This window comes from Antedon bifida, chromosome 10 (genome assembly GCF_963402885.1).
Source record: "Antedon bifida chromosome 10, ecAntBifi1.1, whole genome shotgun sequence".
Taxonomy (NCBI): Eukaryota; Metazoa; Echinodermata; class Crinoidea; order Comatulida; family Antedonidae; genus Antedon; species Antedon bifida.
Genome location: NC_136235.1, coordinates 4,363,184 through 4,386,541, shown reverse-complemented (window position 1 = coordinate 4,386,541; position 23,358 = coordinate 4,363,184). Strand labels below are relative to the sequence as shown.

Here is a 23,358-nt window from a genome sequence, read left to right as displayed (position 1 = left end):
ATAGGCCTACACCCAATATTCCTGTCATTAGAATCAAATAAAAGGTAGGGCCTAGGCCTAACCAAAGGCCTCAATGATTCATATTTATTAAAACAGTAACATTTGGTTTTTAATAATATTACGGTATATTAAATATATTTTATAAACACACATACTGTATTTCAACAAACGACCAAACAATCCTAGGCCTAGCAAGGCTGCCTAGGCCTATCCTAATACTGCAAACTTCGACTACTTTTATGAATCGAGTGTAGAGCTAGCTGAGAGTACCAAATGTCTGAATAGCTGATTAATAGTTTATATTTTTATATACGTGCTTTATATTACGTAATTCATCAATTTACGTCATAAATATGATATATATATATAATTACGTTCTGTGGTGGAATAGAGGTAAAGTTATGCGAGCTACTGTGTTAGCGTTCACATAATTATACGTCCCCCTTTCCACCACATCATGAGGCGGAAATATCAATGCATCTGATATGATGGAAACGACCCTAAGGACCTTAGTGCTCAGGGCAGGGATTATTGTAATTGTTTTATTTAAAGTGTCCCCCAAAAACATGAAAAACAAAGATGAATAGAATCATACTTTGAATAGGCCATTTTGCAGTTTTAATTAAGTTATTCACTTCTGTAGAAAAAATCAACAAAAATAATTATTTCACTTATAAAAAGACAAAAGAAACGGTTAATTTTAACCAAAAACCATTGCCAGTCTGACAGACAGGTATATTTTGCTTTAAATTACAACAACAATTTGAAATCATTTTGTTAATGGGGGACAATATATCTTTAAAAAATATAGTTGTTTCTACTAGTTCTTTAAGATATCTATTAACAAATTTTATCCATATTATTAAAGAGGAGCATCTTTTCTTTGTAGATAAAAATGTTAAATTAATATATAATATTAAAATTCAGTGACTTATTTCTATTTTATATCACTGTGCTCCTCACTGGCGCCAAATTGTGTCCATTTGAGCACAGTGTATTAACATACGAAAAGATATTAAAATTAGTGACTTATTTCTATTTTATATCACTGTGCTCTACCGGTGCTAAATTTGGTCCACTGGAGCAGTTACCGTAGTACTATTTCTAATTCGGAAGTAAATAAAGGCATAAATGGCGCTCCGTAGAAGTAGAGAATGCTCGATCGTCGAAATGACGCTCTGAATATACCTCCTAGGCCTATTTGTAGGCCTTGTTGAAGACAACGGAACCCGTTGAAAAGATGACCATTGATTGTAAACATCGTTTAATTAGGCATATTTATTTGCTAACATTCATTTAAATGTAATATATTATATTACATTTAATTAATTTTTTATAGAGAACGTACGTTTGTGTCAACTATGGGGCTTTGGTATGAAAATTACTTGAATCCAAAACATTTAAGTTTTTCGCGAAATCTGTGGGCTAAAATATTTCTGTCAGAGTCTGTTGGAATGTTGATGTTTGTTGTAAGTATGATCTGACCATCGGATGACTGATTATTCAACAAACAAAACCATAATTATTATGAATTCATTATTTATTTATTTATTTTATTTTATGTCTTTAGGCACTGTGGCCAAGGATTACCAATAGTGAATTAATCACTGTCCTATCAGATAGGTGGTAATCCCCCTGATACAGAGGCTATTGTGTGAACCAGTTCACCGGGGTAACCCCCTACATTTACATTTATGCAGTGCCTAGTCTCTAGGCATAGCCTAGGCCTAGGGTAGGCCTAGTAGTAGGCAGGCCTAGGCCTAGGCCTGCTTCTAGGCTAGCCTAGTCCGTACGTAGCTGGGTGCTGGTCGGTTATCAGACGATCGGGACCACAGACGATCGGGCCCAGACGATCGGGCCCAAATCGTGAGACGATCGGGCCCATCAAGGGTGAAAGACGATCGGGCCCAGACGATCGGGCCCAAAACATTCTTGGAAAATTTTAAAAAATAAATACGCGAATACAAACACAATAATAACAACTGATCAAAATCTATCACATTTATTCATAAATCGAGTATTGGTAAGAAATTCTTAAAACCAGTAGGCCTAGCCTAGTGTTAATTAGGGGAAAATTATGATAAAATAAAAAAAAATCTAATTATCCATTTTAATTAAAATCTTTATTACGCAAGAAAAGCACGTTGACAATAGCACTAGGAATTAAAAATGAAAGACTATCGGGCCCAACGCTAAGACGATCAGGACCAACTGGTAAGACGATCGGGCCCAACGTGGTTCTGAAAACACTGGACGATCGGGCCCAACTGGTATGACGATCGGGCCCAACGCTAAAGACGATCGGGACCACGTTTTCTGGGCCCGATCGTCCGTGGTCCCGATCGTCTGTTCCCCTGCTGGTCAACCCGTACCCATGCCAACTCGTACCCACTTTGACTAACCCGCCGTACCCAAACCAACCCGTACCCATTCTTACCAAGTAGTAAGAATGGATTATTTGGCTCAATTATTAACTTTGCTAATATACTGTACCCAAATAGGGTGCAAACTGTGCTTTTTTAGTACGATTCTGTACATAAGCCTATACTTTTTAGGTCAGTAGTTATTATTATTATAGTATCGATCATTATGATTGGTATCTAAAATGTAATAAAACTGGGTTTAAATGTAATATAAATATACTTTAAATAGCATTAAACTATGGGTACAGGCCAGCCCATGATGGGTACGAGCCAGCCCATGATTGGTATGAGTGAGCCAACATTTTGGGTATGATTAAGCCAAAATTTGGGTACGAGTTGATGGGTATGAGTTGGCATGGGTACGAGTTGCTAGGCTACTAATACTAGCCTAGCCTAGTCTCTTTAATTAATAAAATAAAATAGGGAAGTTGAAATTAGTGATATCAATGACTTTTAAGATGTTATTCAATCAATCTAGATAAGAGACTTTCAAGACAAATATCAATTTGCTTATCAGTCAAATAGAAGTGTACATGATGCAATTTTAACACACCTAAGTAAGATCAGTAATCACTTAGATAAGTCAAGATCATATGTTAGATCTCTGTATGTAGACTTTTCAAGTGCCTTTAATACCATTATCCCTGTGCTTCTTGCTCGTCGGCTAATAGACGTGGGGATAAGCCATAGTACCATCAGATGGCTGTCTGACCCCAGGTTGTTATAGCCAATGGTCATTTGTCTAACACCAGGACAACAAATGTAGGAGTACCCCAAGGCTGTGTAATATCACCTGTGTTGTATTCCCTTTTCACCTCTAATTTTAGATCACCAAATGATGATACATCTTAGGCGATAAGCATGATGATGAGTTTGACTATTGTAAATTGATATCAGATTTTGTAAAATCAAATAATTTAAAGTTAAATGTTGGTAAAACAAAGGAGATGGTTGTAGATTTTAACTTTAACTTCCAAATTGTATCTATTTGCTAAACTACAACTTTTTAAGCGTTTTTTTTATGCTTTTTATTGTATTAACTTTTAACTTCCAAAAAGGGTGGTCTGGCAGGCTGGTCTAAGCACCTTAAATTGCAGGCTAACAGAGCGGTGATGGCCGGTTCCTCAGCCTAGGTTGCATCTTTTGTTATTTCGTTGGATTAATTCATGGCTTCAATCTTTTCTTTCAACAATGCTTTTCAATATACTGTATTTTTAAGTCATTACCAACAAAATATTTGTTGGTGCCATATATTTCTGTTTTGGAAATAGGCTACAACATTTATATTAAATCTAAGGATTTTAGTTTTCAATTCAGCTACAGTAAATAGCAAGGCCACTATATTTCCATAAACACATTGTTTCCTTTTATTTTCAACCTTAATTTGTTATGATTACGAGTATATATTTTATTAATGTATTTTGAAAACTTACATTTATTTCAGCTAATTGGATGCAATCAAATTAACTATTCAGAAAGCAGTTATACAACCATTAACCTCCAAATAGCTCTGGGCTACACACTTGGTTTATGTCTGTGTTTTGAAAATGGTAAGCTTTGTTTTTTTTTAATGGGTATTATTATTAATGCTGCTGTCAACCCCTATTCTGGGAACTCCTATTAAACGGATACTTTCATGTGACTTCATGTACTACTGGTTGTGTCGGCTAGTACACATACAGTATTTAGTTAAATTGGGATGATAAAAGGTGATGGTAAACATTAGGGACTTTACGAAACAGGACGGGAGGCCACAGGATAGTGCTCATAGATAATTTATGCATGAGTTTTAACAAAGTGGGCAGAGCTTAGCATGAAATTCCGTCGTCTTAATTTTTTGAGGACGATACAATTACCATTTTCCCGCTTACTGAGAACGACTAGAAGAAATGTACATATAACCTTAAATATACAGTTCAAATTACACTTAAAAGTGGAATTTTCAAAACTCTAAATAATATTTGAACTTCTATTGTTTGACGAAAGAAAATTTTTATTCGGTTAAAATGGCTGTCTTAAAAGCAATACAATTTGCGCGGCGTTTGAATGCGAGGTCTCTAGCTGGGTATTCCTCTAGCTAGGAAGGCTTATGCTGTATCACCAGAGTCAAGCAATTCAGAAGGGCGCGCCCCGAGATAGAGGAGGGAGAGGGATACGTCGCCGTTTTCGCGCAAAAAGGGTGCATAACTAATAACAGGCTATGTCGACTGTTTATGATTATACGCTCTAGCGAACACAGCATATTCGTCGTCTCCTAACCATCCTGTCCCTAATATTAAAATAAGGATGTATATTTTACTTCACAGGTGGCTTCTTAAATCCTTCTATAGCATTGGTGGGCTGGATACTTGGTAAAATAGACACAAAGGAGCTAACTGCGGCTGTATTAGCTCAGTTCTTTGGTGCAATTTGTGGTGCAATACTGATGAATGCCATCAATTATGGTAATGTATTTTATCTCTGTAACAATAAAAAAAAAAAGAGTTATAGCAACAACAAGTTCATTATTAAGGTTCCAAGCATCTGCTGTGTATAAAATGTTGATCTTTTTATGTAAGTAAGTGAATTCTTGGATAAATATTATACATTAATTGATTTTTATGATTTTATACTTTAGATAATGTACCAGTTACGAACGAAACAGGCTTTTTTGCATCAATTTATGAAAGGATTGTCGGCAAGTCAGAGAATGAAGTTCCTAGCATATTAGCAGTATGATTTTTTTTGCTATCTTGCTTTTTGCATTCTTGCAGTAGTAGCCATATTCACATTTGTACACGTTTTGGTCCTGGCCCTGCTTTCAATATGCAGCAATGCGAGGATCAAATATGTGTGAAAAATATTGTACATATGTTATGCATTACCAATTTGTAAACTGTGTGCTACATTGTGTCATGCTGGTGCATGTCATTGTAGTAATGACATGCGGTTTACTACTATTTCACAATATAGCAACTCATAATTTACATACTTACCCCCATGGTTTTCTGAATGAAAGGCATACTAGCATACTTAACGATTCATGACATAGTGTTGTGAAAGGTGTGTGAACTATTTGTAACTGTATATATAATATGAGTCGCTATCCAATCGAGTTCGAACAATACCATGAAAGCCCCAGTGGTCTAATGGTTAGGACATCTGCATATCAAGCAGGCGGTCCGAGTTCGAGTCTCGGTTGGGGCGACTTTTTCTCATTCTCACAGATTTCCTCATATTTATCCTTTCAAATTAATTAATTAAATTTCAGTATATCACCGGGCGGTTTAGAATTAATGTTCTTTGCCTGATGAGTGTATATATAATATGTATATGTTATTATATAACGCCTAAATAAATTCCTGTCATTTGACAAGACGATTGTGGGTCACATGGTGTGCAATAGTATGCACTATTAAACGATCGTTTAATAGTACTTATTTGGTGTACGGAAAAAAATCTCTTTCTTTTGAAATACAACAGCGCCACCTATTTTAAAAGTTATGACTGGTTTCACGATGGAAGTACTGTACATTCTTGGAGAGATATATATGTACTAATTTAGATCAAAAATACATTTAAATTTGCTTTAGATCATTTTTAGGATTTTGATTAATTAATGAGAACATCTCTACAAGACGTGGAATCGTTGGAAAAAATATAATTATCCTAGATGAGTTCCAGTTGCCTGTCGGAAGTTTCGTATTTGGTATTTGCTGCCTTTCAGCCTAGCTAGTAGGCCTGTTAGGTCATTTGTTGATATAATTAACACTGTGTTTATAAAATCCATATAAATATAATATTTAATATAATATTAAAAACCAAATGTTACTGTTTTATTCAATGTGAATCAAATGTAGGCCTTTGGCTAGGGCTACCTTTTATTTGATTCAAATGACAGGAATATATTTAGATGTTATATAAAACAAATAATGAATGTTTTATATTCGTGTAATGGTACAAATACAGTAATGGCATTTGGTGAATTCGCCTTGTTGAAATATAACCTTTCATCATTCACATCATGCCATTATTTGTACCATTACACTCATAAACATTCATTATTTGTATAATTATGTACTGTATGCATGGAAATACATACATACATCATTATATCTCATGTATTTATTGCCATGCATTGCAAAACAGAACTAAATTAAATGTTTAGTTTTTTTAAATAATGCTAATAATAATGTTAGTATTTGTGTTATAAACCAAATCTTAATCTTGAATGACCAACCAATTTACATAACCTAGATATACAGTTCAGTGTAAACACAAATCTTGTTCTTCATATTTTCTAGTTTTTTACAAAGTCTGCCTTGCTAATGATAGGAGTGATGTCAATCATCGATGAACGTGGTATTAATGCCCCAAAGTATTTGCAACCATTCATGATTGGTACAATCCTTTTCTCCGTTGGGCTGACAACCAATCGCAAAACTTACTGTTTTTTAAACCTTGCACAAGATATATCTCCACGAATTATCTTGAGTTTGTTTTGCAATAGCTGCAAGACTCCCTGGGCGTGAGTATTATAAGAAAGCCTTTGATTTACGATAACGACTTAGGAACAATCTAGGTCATGTCAAGTGATTGTTGTCAGTCTGGACCTAGAAACCACCAACACTTTCCTACATGCACACATTGACCTAATTAAGTTGTCCGTCATTGCAAATCAAAAGCTCCCTATTATAGTTAGTTATGTCATGTATTTATTTAGTAAGAGCGTGTGGCGCTGTGTGTTGGACGTTCCACTACTGATCGTTAGACCGAGGTTCGAATCCAACTCTCGCCGCATTGCTTGTGTCCTTAGGCAAGATACTTTACTTACGTTTGCCTCTCTCCACCCAGGTGTATAATTGGGAACCCGGTTAGATCAAGACACAACTTTGCGCTGATTACTAGCTGCATATATGAGAGTATGTTTCCATAGGTGTTTGATCTGGAAATGACTGGGGTAATAATGTTCAGCGCATTGAGAGCTTGCTTATATGCGCTATATAAGAATGAACTATTATTATTATTATTTATTTTTCTTTAAAAACTGAAATTGATTTATCATATACTAAAATTACGTTTTGTTTTGTAGGCCTTATAACCAAACAGCTGGTGGATGGAAAATAGAAATATTTGGACCTGTAATAGGAACAATCATTGGTGCATTTATTTACGTAGTATTCATTGAATTACACCATAAACCATATGGTAAGCTATTACTGTTGCCTTTAATCGTTAATAGTTTTGTTTTACAATTGTTTTTAAACAAGCAGGGCCTATAATGTAAAAAAGTAATTCAATAATACTACCGACATAAGTACTGTAGGCCCTACTTTAATGTAATTAGCATAACAGTGTTCTGGTTCCTGTAATAGTAGGGAGGTTTCGCAACCTTACGAAAATGATAACGAAAACGGATACGTCACACATTTGTGAAACTTTTGAGCTGATCCCCATTTCATATTCGTAAAGCGTATTCGTGTTGACGAATATACCAGTCATATTCGTAATTACAAAACGAGTATAGTTTTTGATCTATTTTTCACATTTTGAATTGCATTTGAATCAGGAATGATTCATGATTATAATATAATTATAGATTTATTGAAAGTAATTTACTGAAGTAATTTACTAAAATGCCAGGTAAATTTGATAAATAACAGTTTTTAAAGTCCTCACTCGCTTTGATGTTACGCTAGGCCTAGGCAGCCAATCAACACATACCTGCGCTTCGCTCAAATTTACCGCAGTCACGTTTGGACGGCGCCCTCAATATTTCGTTGCCATGCGAAACAGATTTTTACTGGCTTACGAAAAACGAATACGTGTGCGTGACGTATCCGTTTAAGATTGCGAAACCTCTCTAATATCTACTTCTAACTACAGTACAGCCTATGAAATTAATTTTCAGTTCCTGGTTTAATTTTGTGTTACTTTCATTCAGATTATGCTAAACCAGAGGATTCTGATGTTCCTGATGGTGGTGAAATTATTGATGGTGAGTGTATAATAAAGTGTATAAACATCACCCCTCCTCCTGGCTTTGTTTTTAAAAAGCCTAATCCAAGTGGTTTTATGAATAGACTACTGCATATCTAATCAGCACAGTCAACCGTTTGCTTGATTGTAAACTTTTTTGTATTTGTATGCTCTTAAGAATGCCCCGTTTCATGCATCCGTTGATGAAAAGGTTTAATTTCAATAAATTATAAATATGCTTGGTTGGCTGAGCTTTGTTTTACTTACTTGTTTTCTATTGAAAAGGTTGTCTGATACAACTCATAATCTCATAATTTGTTTTGGAGTATAAGAATTTGTTTTGAATAACATGGCAATTTTTATATTTCAGACTCCACCTCTCGTGGTGAAGAAGTGAAACAAACTGTTAAAGATGTATTGTCCCTTGAAACACAGAAAATGAAGGTCAAAGTATTCTAAATTTAAATTAGCAATATCAAAGTAATATTAAAGTTATTCACTTTAAGTCGAAAAGCTAAAAACAACAAGTTTACGTAATTAACAGGTAAATTAATTTGATTACATTTCGTCGGGGAAATTGTCACTAGCGAAAGTAAACAAAGATTTCAAACCACGAGATGCATTATGTATGATGCTAATTAGTATTGTTTACAACTCGTCACGGTTGAGAAGGTGTTTTCACACAGATCACGAGGAAGTTTTATGATTATGCATATAGTGTAGCCAAACAAGCACGTTGCATTATCAGATATATTTTGATCGAAAACTTTGACTGGAAGTCAAAGTTATTTTTTGAACCAAAAAACGTCTGTATTTCAGTTAAATGATTTTTTTTTATGATACTTCAAAATGACCCACTTTTTTTCGAAATCTTTTATTTTTTATTTTTTTGGAATAACATGGCAATAGGACAATACATCTTTAATCTTGTACGGTCAAGAAAGATGACCATCAGTACCAACTAATTCATTGTGTGCATGCAGGGATGATAAATTTCCTCACTGATTTTTTGTTGCCACAGTTTTACCAAATGATATGGGTCCAGGCATACAGATCTCTATGGTCCAGGTGACAACTAACAAACACAATATGTGTAGGTCATAGATCATCGGAGAAGCTCCATATTAGAGGTTAAAAGAATTGAATCAGTATGATTATTTTGTAACAATTTGACTAAAGAGTGCTAATAGGGTAATGACTGCCGATACTACTACTGGAAATTTGAATTACTACCGATATATATATTTTTTTACTTTTGATTTGTATTTTATTGTTTTTACATTCCAAATTAGGAATTCATTTAACTTTCCTTTTATATCTAAAAAACTAAAATTGAAATATGCAATTGACAAAGAATTTCCAAACATTTTTATATCATAAGGAAAGTTTGTTTATGATTAAATACATTATTTTTAAAAAAAAGTACCTGTATGCGCAAACTGTTTTATAGATATTCGATCGATTTTACTTTCTTTATTACTTCTAACTCTTACTGTTTTAATCAATCAATCAATCAATCAGATTTATATAGCGCCAGTATCCATAATAATGTTCAAAGGCGCTTGACAAATTTAAGCAGGAAATGCCTCTGTGTAAAAATGGGTTTTTAGTCGTGTTTTGAAAGTGTTGATGTTTTCATATATGTAGATACTGTAGAAAGAACGTATTGTAACCCATAATAATATACGAGTTGTAAATATGACAAACCTTTACAATTGGACTACTAGACTGAAAATAGCTCCCCTAACACCTAGATCCACCTGTAGATTTGTAGTGTGTAATAGGTAATTTTAAATATTAATCATTTCAACTGTAGTGAAAAGTTGTAAATTAATATTTATTATGGATGTAAAATGCAAAACCACCTGATTTATCAATGTTTAGTGTCCAATTGTGTGTGCTTTTTTTATAAATTATTATTGTATTTTTAATAATAGTACTTTTAAGTAGTAAAATGCAGATCATAGAAAAAGTACAACAGACAAATCAAATTGGTTCACCTCTTTCATTGGGGTAAAATTCATTTAATTTGCATATGTTTAATCAGTTAAATCCTGGCAATTTTAATGTTAGTGTTTAATTTATATAACAACAAATTAATATTACTGTATTCCAAACATTTATTTACATTTATTATGCCCATTATGTAAAATGTAGGCCTATATATGTTTACAACATTTTAAATGTTGGTGTCTAATTGTACATTGTGATTTTGTAGTTTAAGCATTTGATGCTTTTAAATGTGATTTGTTTAATACCAGGCAATGGTAGAACAGACACTGTCAAATGTAAGCAGTTGCCATTGGCTTGTTTTTTCTCTTAAGTAAAGCAAATATCATGAATTATTAATCGAGTCAAAACCTTGCACATTCATACTAATAAAATTTGTACAGGAATGGCTAATTTCTGTCTTTATTTTGGAAGATACATCAGGGAGTTCAACTCCCTGTTCTATGTATTCTTAATATCCAGATTCTATGTTCATTTTGATGTAGCTCGTGGTCTGTAGTTTATTCCGGTCTCTTTTAACAACCATTGCGATAAATCGCATCTACCTTCTTTAATCAGTGCGCATGATAATTGTTGAATCTTTTTCAAGTCTCCGTGTGTTGAATGACACCATCGCATCAACATCTCAAAACTACGTTCTCTTGTATGGCTGTAATCGAGTTTCAATCGTTGAATTTGTGCGTTAGACAATCCAAGATGAATACCGAGTCGAGTCCACTCAACTCCTAATTTGTCAGTTAGCTCCAGAATTAAGTTTTCGGACAATAGGCTTAGGCCTAAATCTGTAAATATACAATTTTGATTACTGTTAGTACATTTTATTACTGATCAGACGTTATTTGAATTATCGATGTCTTTGATAGTGTCGTCCTACTAGTAATCGTTACAACATCGTCATTACCATTATGGTAATTATTATCTTTCAACAATCATCATCGTAATCACATACTTGTATTCATCTTCATTACAACCACTTTCATTTTAAACTAAGAATGTCACTTCCAAATCCACTCTTATATTCAAACCACCAACACACTGCTAACTCTAACTTGAGTTTAGAGGTTTACAAAACTAACCGTTACTATGTGGCTCTTCTGAACGAATTCTTTCTCGTTGTAACGTCATTCCATATTTCTGAGATGTAAACGTGTTTAAGTAATAAATTTTGCAATATAAACAATTGTAGAACCAAAAACACTAAGGAAAACAAGACTAAGTGTATACTACATAAAATTGAAATATTAACTTTTTAAATATTAATTTTAAACAAGAACGGAAGAATATGGGGAAAAGACGAGGTAATAAATCTGTTATACTCTTACAATATGAGTGAATGTGTTTGTCCATTGACGAAACAAATCATGGCATCTATTATTCATTAGGAAGGACTATTTAAAACTGAATTATTTCACATACCTTAAGACTAATATCAAACCCCACCAGAGCTTCCCATGTGCTTTCAGCATTCCTACGTTTGCTTAAATGGTTCTCATACCTTTCCAATTTGTTTACGTAATACATACATTTGCCCAGATAACACCGACGATTAACATCCTTTTGTGGGTCAACAGACTCTACCAAAAACTCTTCCTTCACTCGCACATTTTTATAAAACCGAAAAGTAATTTCGTTTCTACCAACGATTCTTATATTGCCTTCTAGGGCGATCTTGACCAGTTGGCCTTCTTGGATCATGACGTCTTTACTTGGTGCTGGAGGTCCGCAGTAGTTGTCTTCCTTAAGTTCTACCACTGCGTCTTTGCATTGTGCACTTACAACAATTCTTGTTATAAAATTGTCTTCATTGTCTTTATGGTGGTGGAGAATAACGTTTGCAGTTTGTTGTGCAAATGTGTTTTCCAGAATGTTAGCTACGTCAGGCAGAAGATCGGTCGAATTTGTTTCGATGACAACCATTTTGTTTCTGAAAAGGCAATAGGCTTATATTATTCGTTTGTCAACTTATTTAAGTCTTTTCATGAGTGTCATTTACTCGGAATAATGTGTGATATTTGAAACTCATAGATTGTGACACTTTGAAATCGTACAATTGTCAAATGAGTATACATAAGGGTGTTTAATATCACGTAAAATGTTTTTAACTCATCAATAAGTAAGGTAAAATTTAGCGTGGGATTTCTTACATACGTAGGTTGCTGAAACGTATGTTTTCTGGTTGTTTTTGGAAGCGATAATGTTTAGGCTAATAACAGGTGTTTCATAGTTTAGTTTTTTCTGTTTTTCTGTATCAATAATTATTCTGATGACCTGTTATAAATATGTAAATTACGTAACAAAACCTACCAACCTTTTGTTTAGTTTATTCGTATGAAAAGAGATAGTGCCATCATTAGGTTTTTGAATATCAAAAACATCACATGTTCTCCATGATCCTGTGTGTAATTTGGAAAGAACATGGATTGATGACATTTCTGACTTTTCATGTTTTTTGCCAGTTGGAGCCGTACGAGGTCGATGATGCTTGTCTTCTGCATTAGTATTGTCGTGGTTTCGAATTGGAAGTGTAATTTTAACTGGTAGGACAACACTTGTTGCGTTACTCATTGTTAGTTCAACAATTAAGAAAGGACTGTAAGATACCACCTTGTGTTGATTCAAGTTCGAAGAATGGTTAGTTATCGGTTGGACCTAGAAAATAAGAATTTAGATTTGAAATCGTCACCACGTCGGGTTGGGTGGTTCGCGAAAACGGAACATCTATTACATTACGTTAGAATATGTGAAACAGAAATTGGATGTAGGTTGTCCTATTATGTGTATATAGTGTTGAATATGTTGGTAGTTGGTTGCACAACTTCAGATTAATACATCATACTCGCCAACATAACAAGATTACTGCTATTGCCATTTGTTAGAAAACTGTGACATGCGTTATGCGTTATGTCTATTCCGAATCACTTACCATAATTTGCACCTTTTCTGACGTACATAGATTATTCGGATCAAACGTTAAACGCACTTGAGGTTCAGTATGCGAACTGATACTACCACCGTTTTTGTCAATCGTTACTCTATCTCTCTCCAACCCAATGACAATACAATATATTCCAAACGGTGTGTCTTCTATTTTGCAAACAGGTTTTTCCTGAAGGTTTAGAAAAGTAATAATAATAATTATTGTTTTATTATTATTACACCAGACTTGGAATTACACAAAATCGGAAGACTTCTTTTGACGTCTCACTTATCCAATTGCTTCTTTTCAAACACACTGTTGGTTTGTAATTGATATCGTATTTTATTTAAAAAAAATATTTATTATAGACATTTTAAATGAAATAATGTACACATAGGCTTACCTGATGGTTTACGATTGATGAGGTGGTGACTGTATTCCAGCTTGTACCATCATCAATAGAAGACTTGACGATAAGTCGTTCTGACGTCACGCTTTGGTGATGACGAATAGGTATTTGAATTGTAATTAATGAATCCTTATAGACGTTTTCAGTCATGTCTATCTTTATAATATCACTTATAAGTTCCTCGCCATCTTGTAGTGGTAGATGAACGGTATTGGACACATTTGACACGTTGGTAACAGCATCATCCAGAGAGGTGGAAACAAGGCACAACAGTTCGTCGGTTTTGTCATCCATGAATCTGACAAATATAAGATATAGTTAAGGACTTTTGCTAAAGATGCACTGTCTAAATAGCTTTAAAACCAGACACAAATCCACCCGATTTTCAGTGATGTATCGTGCTCCATATGACGAAATTTTCCAGTATCATAGACAAATTCCGCAATCAGCATCACATGTGTATCATGCGGTACTATATTATACTGTATTCGAATGGAAAGTTAGGTTATGTGTTGAGTAGGGTCTATTTTACAGGCTCGCATGTGAAACATGTGTGTTGCTGTATCGCACAATCTGCCTATGATATTGGAAAACATTTAGATACAGTTCATAATTCAATATTTTAGTTATTTACTTACCGTTGCAAATTTTCTTTTCGTTGTCTTTCTTTTAACGTATGAAGTTCTTCTCTTAAGACTGGGTGTTGCGTTAAGATATCTACTAGAGGTTTATTATGTACACGCCCTAATTTTCTAATTCTTCGAGATGATGACGTTTCGACTTGGTTCCTTGTAACTGACACTTGCTTGCTAATCGTAACTTCTGTTGGTGTTGGAAGTTGGTTTACTGGTGAAAGCTAACAGAAAGTTGTATTGGTTGATTTACCTTCTAATTAAAAGCAACCAATAATTGTAGTATAAATGCAATATTTATAATTGAGAGGGAATTGACTAGAAATAATTATTCGTTTCTTCGGACGTAATTGCTCATTTCTTAAATGCGACTTGATCATTTTTCATGTAAAAGTATTTAGTGTTTCTGTTTTAGTTAATCTTAACATTATATCATGTCATTTATAGCTAAAACAATTGCATCAATGTTGTAAATATCTTGGCCAGAATAGCTTAATTTAAACTTGTTACGTTACCTTCTTAGTACTAGATATACCGCCATGACTTTTCACGATTTTAACTATTTCTTCCAGTATACTAGAAATTGACGTTCCAAATTGAGAGATTTGTAAAAGTTGTAAGTTTTGGTAACATCTTTGAAGTTCAGCAACCCATCCGTAAATCTGCTGAAACTCTGTTTCCATGTTAACAACGATGATTGGTTTATTGTACAGACAACTATACCTACATACTTGAATAAATTGCAGTATCGACAATTAAATTATCTTTCTTTAAAAAATGCAACAAAATAGGAAATATGGTTACATTTAAGAAAAAAATCTAGAAAGCAATTGGTCATATTGTGTTAAACAACATACTGTATACAGTTGATAGAAAGAACATTAATTTGTGCTCTTTGGCCTTTCTTAAGTGATTTAACAATGTTGATCTAATAACGCGACGTATACCCACTTAAGCACTGTATGAGACGACCCTCGGAGTACTTACGTATCCACAATTATAGATAATGCAGCTGTACTTAGCATAAATAACAACACAAATTGAGTGTGTTATGTAATACAATGCTATTAACTATTTCTTACTTGTTTTGCAAACATTATTTTCCATATTTATCTCGGATAGATACACGATAATAGCTACAGCGTGTTTAACGCTATCTGACAAACTATCTAATATAAGATCTTCAGATACGTCGATGTCAGCTCGGACCGCAATTCCATGTTCCAACAAATGATTCCATATTTTTTTAACATTCCTGAAAAATCAAAAAAAAAAAATAGACTAAAAAATTCGAATTTCTTAGTCTATTTTTTCAGTCCAAATACTCGTTAGAACACGCACACTATACAATCTATATCAACCTTCAACTATGCTTCTGTAGTACAGCATACGACTCATTTGATTATGTATGTTAATGTTATTATAACCAAAAGGATTACATTAGTAACATCAAGTTCAATAACATTTATTTAAGATGGTCACAATATATAACAAACAATATTACAATAAACAATAATAAACAATTAATATAAGACCATCTCAGGGATCAAAATTAGAAGTAAAACTTGTCTCACATTGACCCCTAAAATAATAATAAAAATTCAAACAAAAATAAGAACGGTACCGTATAAATATACAAATACATCGCATACAATTAAATAAATTATACAATGCGCAACATATTTAGTAGGTTTGGTAACAAGATAAATAAAGGGTTTTTATATGCTTTCTAAATAAATTTACAGTATATAAATGATTTATGGCAGTTGAATCTAGATTATTCCAATACGTTGGTCCTAAGTAAGTAATAAAAAACTGGCTTTTTCTAAGTTTAACAAATGGAACATACAATTTATGCGGATTTCTTATGTTATAGGTATGATCTAATAAACGATTTGAAAATAACATTGAAACAGACTTTGGTAATAAATCAGTAACATATTCAAACATAGGCCTAAAAGAAGTAACTTGAAGTTTATGAAGGTCATATATTTTTAAAATTTTAAGTTTTTTAAACAAAGGTTCTGATGCAGATGTAGATTGTTCAAAGTTTAATAATCGAACAACACGTTTTTGTAAAATGAAAATTCTATGTAAATTTGAAGGATAATCAGCTGCCCATATAATATTGCAATAAAGTAAATGTGGTAATATAAGCGAATTATACAAAGAAAGTAAAATGTGTTGAGGAAAAAAATATTTTATCTGGTTTATAACACCAATGCATTTAGACATTTTGATTGAAATATTTTTCTGATGACCGGTCCAATTTAAGTTTTCATTAATTAAAATTCCAAGAAATAAAGTTTCGTTTTTCCGGTCCAGATTTTTACCATTTAGAACAACTTGAATGTTTTTGTTACTTAATTTATGCCTGTTACGATGGGAGTGAAATATAATGAAATTTGTTTTTGAAGTATTAATCAATAATTTATTAGAAGAGAACCAATTTTCAATCTTATTTAATTCTAAATTAAAGGTATTTACTAATAAATCAATATTTTTGTTTGAATAAAATAAAGTTGTATCATCGGCAAAAGAAACAATATTCAGTGTATCACTAACAAAGGTTATGTCATCATCAATGTACATAATTTATAAATGTATAAGTTTGAAAATATGACAAATCAGTAAAGCGTTTTGCTTTGAATTCACAAGTTGAGTTGATGTATAAAAGAAATGGAAATATATCGAAAGAAAATAAGTAATAAGATAAACTTACTTCTCATCAGAGTAATCGTATGTCATCAAAACATAACCGGTAGTTTTAAATCGACTATGCCTTGATGTTGGGTCCATGCTTTTTACTTCTTTTGTTTTTGTGTTCAAAAAGCTGAATTCAAAAGACGGAAACAACAGGGTATCTTATTCTGTTGTCAATGAGATGTGGCACATTGGTTAAGAAACAACACCCAGAAAATACGTGGTTTCTCCCTTAACTCTTCCTCCGCCCGGACGAATTCGGTGTCCGCTCATAAGCTGATAAAAAAAAAATGAAGCCATTGTACTTATACCAGGGCTGAAATTATTTCATTTTCAACAAAAGTGTTATGTATAATCTAAACATTGGAAAAACAACTTACCAACTTGCATTGACCGCACCTTAATCAAGTCACTATCAACTAACAATCTGATACTGTAGTATGTTTACGGTATGATTTAATCTGATTTTTACAAGTCAACCAATCAGTGAGTTTCACTTTCTTGATTAAATAGCTCGGAAAAACAAAAACGAGACAATTATGATATAAGACATCAGATTCACGCATAATTCATAGTTGGTCGCAAAGTGATGAGCTTTTACGTTGATTAATTTTCAGAACCGATAATCTCCATCCATATGCAATGCAAGGATAAAATAATATGCAATAATTAAAATGAGATTAGATACTGTATAACCTTTCAATCGTAATCAATATTTTGACAAAAAACTAGTCCTATACGAAGAAAATTATAACATTATTACAACTATCGTGTTTTTTAATTAGGATAGGCTACATTTCTGCAATATACTGTTATATAAAAAAAACAGTATACTGTTTGGAACATCCTGTCTAACGTTAGTAAATCTTGGACCAGAGAAAGGTGGCTTGTTGGTTGAATGCGTTGCTTCCAATCCACCACAGATTTAGTGTCCAAAAGAAAATGACATTGGAAATGTGTTGTAGCGGACTGAGGTAGCGGACTGAGGTAGCGTACTGAGGTAGCGGGAGAAAAATGATGAAAATATGAAAAATATTATTTCTTGCTTAGGGTAGATGTATAGGTTTCTTATTAGGCACTAAATAACGCAGGATGTGTGTTAGTGCTTGAATCAACACGACTCACTCGTTCATCTAAACGTTGTCTAGTTTCAAATACACTCGCGCGCGTCATACTGACCAATACCTTTGCAAAAAATTAACTAAATTCAAGCGTAAAATAACTCATTGATAGTTTCTTTCAAGATCTATACACCGTATAATTATAATTGTGACGTCACAATGCCAATTGCTTCCTACTCCTTAAATTAAAAAAGTACAATAACGGCTTTGTAGAATGCATTGCATCTGCAGCAGTATACATTGCAATAATCACCTTGTTTAAGCAACACAAACATAGGACACCAATCCCTAAGCAGAGGAATATGAGGTAAGTGATGTTTTTATAGGCCTACTGGACTGCAATCAGAAATATATATATATATAAAGCCCTACAGCATACCCACAGCATTGTCATTTTTTTCAGTAATTTGCCTTTGGATTTATATAAAGCCCTACATATATATTTGTTTATGGTTTGATACACCTGATAAATGATGCCCAAGTTCCATAAAGATGGCTTTCAATTGCCGAGTCAGATTTGTTTATGTCTTGAGTTCGTGCTTCCATGGAACATGGACCTGTCACTGAGATGATAATAATTCGTTCTCAATCTTAATGAAACATTATATTATTGTTTACTATTATTATATTAATTGGTTTTGATATTATTAGGTCTATAATCACTTAATGTAATTTGCTTCATAAAAAAAGTAGGAGTACCTACACCCTTATTTTCTTCTTTTTCAATGGAAAGTGCACTGTACCAAACATTTATGATATGGAAAAAATTATGAACAGATACTTTCTCACATTTCAAAATGTGGTATGCTGTGCCGATCAAAGATGTTTGTCCCCCACCCCCAATCTCCCTTAAAAATTAAGACAGCCATGGACTCGTCCATTTATTCAATGGGTTCATAATTAGAAATGAGTCGGAAATCACTTTTCATCTCAGTGTAGTCTTTAATTACTAATCTCGTTTAAAAAATACAGAATCAATCAGTAGATTCATACAATTTGTTATTGCTAGCTGTTGTTATTTAACAACTGCAAATTGAATTTAACGTAGGTAGACAATATAGCGATAGTTAGTTGCCAGTTCCATTTATCTATGTAACGTAACGTTTTTGCCAACACATTGACACACGGCATGCGATGTTCTGCAGACCATAAAAAGGTCCTGGAAAGGGGCGTAAATAGTAAGGCTAGGCCTAGCCTATGGATATAAGGCTCTAAATAACTACTACCACTTCATAGATGAGGTAGTGATTTAAATATAGTAGCCGAAATAGTCTTAATGCCAAGAGAGAGGCGACCTCCTAAACGGTTTAGAAGTAAGTTTTAATAATGTATTATATGCAATACAACCTCTCCCAAAAACTACAGAAACTTGCTTGTTGTTGGGGGACGTCGTATTTGACCTCGGGCGGCCCTGGACGTAGTGCAGGCCTATAAAAAGATCATAAGACTTAAGAGGCCTAGGCATAAGGGGAGCATAAGTGGATTCTGTACTAGCTGGTCGTAGAGTAGGCTAGGCCTAGGTTTTTACTTTCTTAAGAATAAGCTTAAGAGTTAAGTCTAAGATTAATGCAACTAAGAATTATGTAGGTAGGCCTAGCCTAGAAGGGCCTGTTTCAATTAATCTAAAAATTGATATATCAATAATAATTTATTGTTTTGTATTATTTCATTAATTAAAAAAACTAATTAAATTAGACCTAGATAGAGGTAGCTAGTCCCAGGAGTATTACATGTTTAGTCATCGGTCGACAGATCAGATGAAAATTGAGACTAAACTGTTCCAGGGAGGTGCTGTAATATTTTTATACCTCTCTGTGTAAACTGTCCACTATTTTTTATGCATTTGTTTGTATCAAACATTTTTGATTGTGGTACTTTCTTGTTTTTTTTTACAGCTTCCACTGACAGCGATCGAGAGAGCCAAGACAGTGGAAGAGGATTAAGCCAGCCATTGAGCCCAACTACCAAACGACAAAAACGTACACCTTCTCAGGTAGAGTATACCCAAATACAAGCATCTTGCATAAGTAAAATTCACTAATTAAGCATAATTCTTGACTATGGGTAGGGTGAATTGCTATGCATTACTAAAATGCATTACTAACATAAACAAATTCCCCATCACAAATAAAGTATACATAGTATCATATTATTATTAATATTTTACCTATGAAAGTTTACTCTTTTTTTGTTATTTAAATGCATTACTAACATAAACAAATTTCCCATCACAAATAAAGTATACATAGTATCATATTATTATTAATATTTTACCTATGAAAGTTTACTCTTTTTTTGTTATTTAAATGCATTACTAACATAAACAAATTTCCCATCACAAATAAAGTATACATAGTATCATATTATTATTAATATTTTACCTATGAAAGTTTACTCTTTTTTTGTTATTTAAATGCATTACTAACATAAACAAATTCCCCATCACAAATAAAGTATACATAGTATCATATTATTAATATTTTACCTATGAAAGTTTACTCTTTTTTTGTTATTTAAATGCATTACTAACATAAACAAATTCCCCATCACAAATAAAGTATACATAGTATCATATTATTATTAATATTTTACCTATGAAAGTTTACTCTTTTTTTGTTATTTAAAGGCACTTTCATCTGTAATACCGCCAAAGCCAAAAGAAGAGAACATCACCATTTGTAATCCGTTTGATGACAGCCCAGCCTCCAACTTCTCCGTCTTTCCGAAGATGAATCCGCAGAGACTGGGCCCATACACCAATATTAATTCGTTCCAGCAACCAACACAACCAAACTACACTGGTGTTGATAACGGCTCATTGCAATCCCTCATGTTTCATCCTAATATGAATCGTCAATCATCTTACCCCTGCGGAATGTGTCAACAGGAAGTCCAGGACACGGACACGGCAATCATGTGTGAGGGCGGCTGTGACATCTGGTATCACAAACGGTGTACAGGTTTAACAGAGTTTGCATACAATCTCTTACGCAAGGAGGAACTTGCTGTATGGTGTTGTGATAATTGTATCCGTCAGAAAAAAATTCCAATGGTAATGCTAAAGCCCCAGCCTGTCTCATAAATTTATATTAAAATATATTTTATCACATACAATTTGTTATCCATAAGTACACCATTACTGTAATGTTATTTCCAATTTATAGATTGTAAACATGACACATGGCTTAAATCAGTATAAATATTATACAATTAATTTTTATTAATTGGACCGTGCCTTATATTCTTTTCACAATTAAATTAAAAAAATATAAGGCTGTTAACAATAGGTGTTTGACAACAAGCATGTTATATTGTTGATAAATTTATGTATAGTGATAGAAGAAGTATGTGACATTGTAGTTAAAAGTTTCAAATTGTATCATTGCCCCTGTCCCCACCCAAGATAACCACCACATCCCAACTTAATGTTATTTTATATTAATGTAAATAGCTGCAGATGTATCTGTTGTTAAATGTTGGAAACAACCTCTCAAAAAGAGCCCTTGATAAACAAAGTTATTAAGAAATGTACCAGTTTAGAATTTAGATACTTAGAAAAAAATAGATTTATTTTTGCTAATTGGGCAATAATGGTATATACAGTACAGTAGTTTAATAGATGCATGGAGGAAATATACAGATATTTCCTCCATGATAGATGTACTCTAAATAATCAAAAAGGAAATTTGAAATCTGAAATTTTAACATTTTTTAAACTAGTTTGTCCAAAACACGTGGTTTTGTTTATTTTTAAATTAAATTCTATAATCTCACTCAGGAATAATCATAATAGATACAAAATTGATTGAATTTAAAGAAATTCCTACTTTCAGCATAATACTGTACATTTTGAAATCATCCTTTAAAAAAATTATGTAAAAAAGTTGGCTATAATTCAAAATTTAGTGCGTCATAAAAACATATCATCTACTCAAGGTTGAATATCAAATTTGGGCTTCCACGCTGCCAAAAGTTCTGAAAATATAATGCCATGTTACAGTACACTGATTCCGTTTCCCTCAATTTACATGACATGCTAGAAAATAGCATTTAAGTCTATTCGTGCCTATGTAGCTCATGCTCTACAGAGGCAGGCTGGTATTGACATTTAACATAATTTTTGAGGTAGTACATTTTTATATATGTACTATGAATATGACTGATCAAATTATATCAAATCGATGATTGTATAGTTAGTATAATGGTGTAAGTGATGAATTGGAAATATATATATTATTTATAATTGGGAAATCTGAAGTACTGTATTTCGAGTTATATTTTATGAGGTTTTAAAAGGTATCAATTTACTTGTAAACAAAGTAGTTTTATATTATGTATCTAATGACAAATAATTGAAGGTTACGTACATATTGGTATTTTTATTTTGGGGATTATGGAGTAGCAATAACATTTTTCTTGACATAGGGCCAATTTAGCATTTTGTACATTATGTCTCGGCAGTGGTAAAGGTATTAAAGTATTTAGACATAGCATTTTGAAATTGCATGCCAAGAATATAATGATAAAAAATATTTTCAATGGGACACAGAACGCACTATAGTGCCTACCCTTTGTATATTTTAATTAACTCAATGGTTTTAGGCTTTATGAACATTTTTAATAAATATGTCATAATTATGAAATGTATATTTGGTTGCAATTGTTATTATAATTTAATGTTTTATGTTTATATATTTTGCAATTTAGAGTTTTATAAAAGGACAGGTATATCTTTGCTGTGCCCTAGCAATAAACAGAAACACTTCGCATTATGATATGAAGTACTAAGTACTAGGAGAAAAGGTTTGCAAATAAAATATTGAAGTATATCAGTAAAAAATGTTTCTGTGTTTTTTAAAATAGTAAAACATACAACATACACCTATTGTATTCAAATAGATCTGACTTTAAATATGCCTTAGCAGTTTAATAAAGTTTACTTTTGTAGAAAAAAAAAACCAAATCCAATTTTTGGACACAAAAATGGAAAATTCAACAAAAAATGTAAAATATTTTTAAGGGGGACAATAAATCTTTAACGTAATTGTGAAAAGAATCCAATCTTTTTTCACCACTCCTTTTTCCTAACATCCTGGATTTGCACATATAGTCAATCGAGGTCATAGGTCAATCTCGTCATGAAAGATATTGACAATATAGTTTTGGTCATGTTTGAATTGTTCAC

The 23,358-nt window shown here is 32.8% G+C and overlaps 4 protein-coding genes and 1 non-coding gene across 5 annotated transcripts; 3 read left to right on the top strand and 2 right to left on the bottom strand.

Moving 5' to 3' along the window:
- The first annotated feature begins 1,269 nt into the window (after positions 1–1,269).
- On the top strand, positions 1,270–10,713 carry LOC144853956 (aquaporin-9-like). The gene is made up of 8 exons (XM_078711833.1): positions 1,270–1,469; positions 3,868–3,973; positions 4,730–4,867; positions 5,041–5,135; positions 6,707–6,930; positions 7,495–7,610; positions 8,347–8,400; positions 8,752–10,713. Exons 1-8 carry the CDS (start codon positions 1,362–1,364, stop codon positions 8,838–8,840), a joined length of 930 nt encoding a protein of 309 aa, XP_078567959.1. The 5' UTR covers positions 1,270–1,361; the 3' UTR covers positions 8,841–10,713.
- Positions 5,538–5,609, top strand: Trnad-auc (transfer RNA aspartic acid (anticodon AUC)). Its single transcript has one exon. It is a non-coding gene; the product is annotated as a tRNA-Asp (tRNA).
- A 149-nt stretch (positions 10,714–10,862) lies between the features above and the next one.
- Positions 10,863–11,516, bottom strand: LOC144854588 (uncharacterized). Its single transcript, XM_078712527.1, has 2 exons — positions 11,468–11,516; positions 10,863–11,173 (listed from the first exon to the last, which is right to left on the bottom strand). Exons 1-2 carry the CDS (start codon positions 11,514–11,516, stop codon positions 10,863–10,865), a joined length of 360 nt encoding a protein of 119 aa, XP_078568653.1.
- Positions 11,517–11,672: 156 nt separating this feature from the next.
- LOC144853959 (death domain-containing protein 1-like) lies at positions 11,673–12,895 on the bottom strand. The gene is made up of 2 exons (XM_078711839.1): positions 12,700–12,895; positions 11,673–12,315 (listed from the first exon to the last, which is right to left on the bottom strand). Exons 1-2 carry the CDS (start codon positions 12,819–12,821, stop codon positions 11,784–11,786), a joined length of 654 nt encoding a protein of 217 aa, XP_078567965.1. The 5' UTR covers positions 12,822–12,895; the 3' UTR covers positions 11,673–11,783.
- Positions 12,896–19,304: 6,409 nt separating this feature from the next.
- LOC144854403 (uncharacterized) lies at positions 19,305–23,007 on the top strand. The gene is made up of 3 exons (XM_078712349.1): positions 19,305–19,486; positions 20,069–20,166; positions 20,800–23,007. Exons 1-3 carry the CDS (start codon positions 19,450–19,452, stop codon positions 21,253–21,255), a joined length of 591 nt encoding a protein of 196 aa, XP_078568475.1. The 5' UTR covers positions 19,305–19,449; the 3' UTR covers positions 21,256–23,007.
- Positions 23,008–23,358: the final 351 nt, after the last annotated feature.

Coding starts and splice junctions, on each gene's coding strand:
- LOC144854588 (XM_078712527.1), bottom strand. CDS start 11,516: ATGACGTTACAACGAGAAAGAATTCGTTCAGAAGAGCCACATAGTAAC. Junction 11,174..11,467: donor AGAAGAGCCACATAGTAACG/GTTAGTTTTGTA, acceptor GTATATTTACAG/ATTTAGGCCTAAGCCTATTG.
- LOC144853956 (XM_078711833.1), top strand. CDS start 1,362: ATGGGGCTTTGGTATGAAAATTACTTGAATCCAAAACATTTAAGTTTT. Junction 7,611..8,346: donor ATTACACCATAAACCATATG/GTAAGCTATTAC, acceptor ACTTTCATTCAG/ATTATGCTAAACCAGAGGAT. Junction 8,401..8,751: donor TGGTGGTGAAATTATTGATG/GTGAGTGTATAA, acceptor TTTATATTTCAG/ACTCCACCTCTCGTGGTGAA.
- LOC144854403 (XM_078712349.1), top strand. CDS start 19,450: ATGCCAAGAGAGAGGCGACCTCCTAAACGGTTTAGAA. Junction 19,487..20,068: donor ACCTCCTAAACGGTTTAGAA/GTAAGTTTTAAT, acceptor TTTTTTTTACAG/CTTCCACTGACAGCGATCGA. Junction 20,167..20,799: donor AAAAACGTACACCTTCTCAG/GTAGAGTATACC, acceptor TGTTATTTAAAG/GCACTTTCATCTGTAATACC.
- LOC144853959 (XM_078711839.1), bottom strand. CDS start 12,821: ATGTCATCAATCCATGTTCTTTCCAAATTACACACAGGATCATGGAGA. Junction 12,316..12,699: donor ACGAATAAACTAAACAAAAG/GTTGGTAGGTTT, acceptor TTGCCTTTTCAG/AAACAAAATGGTTGTCATCG.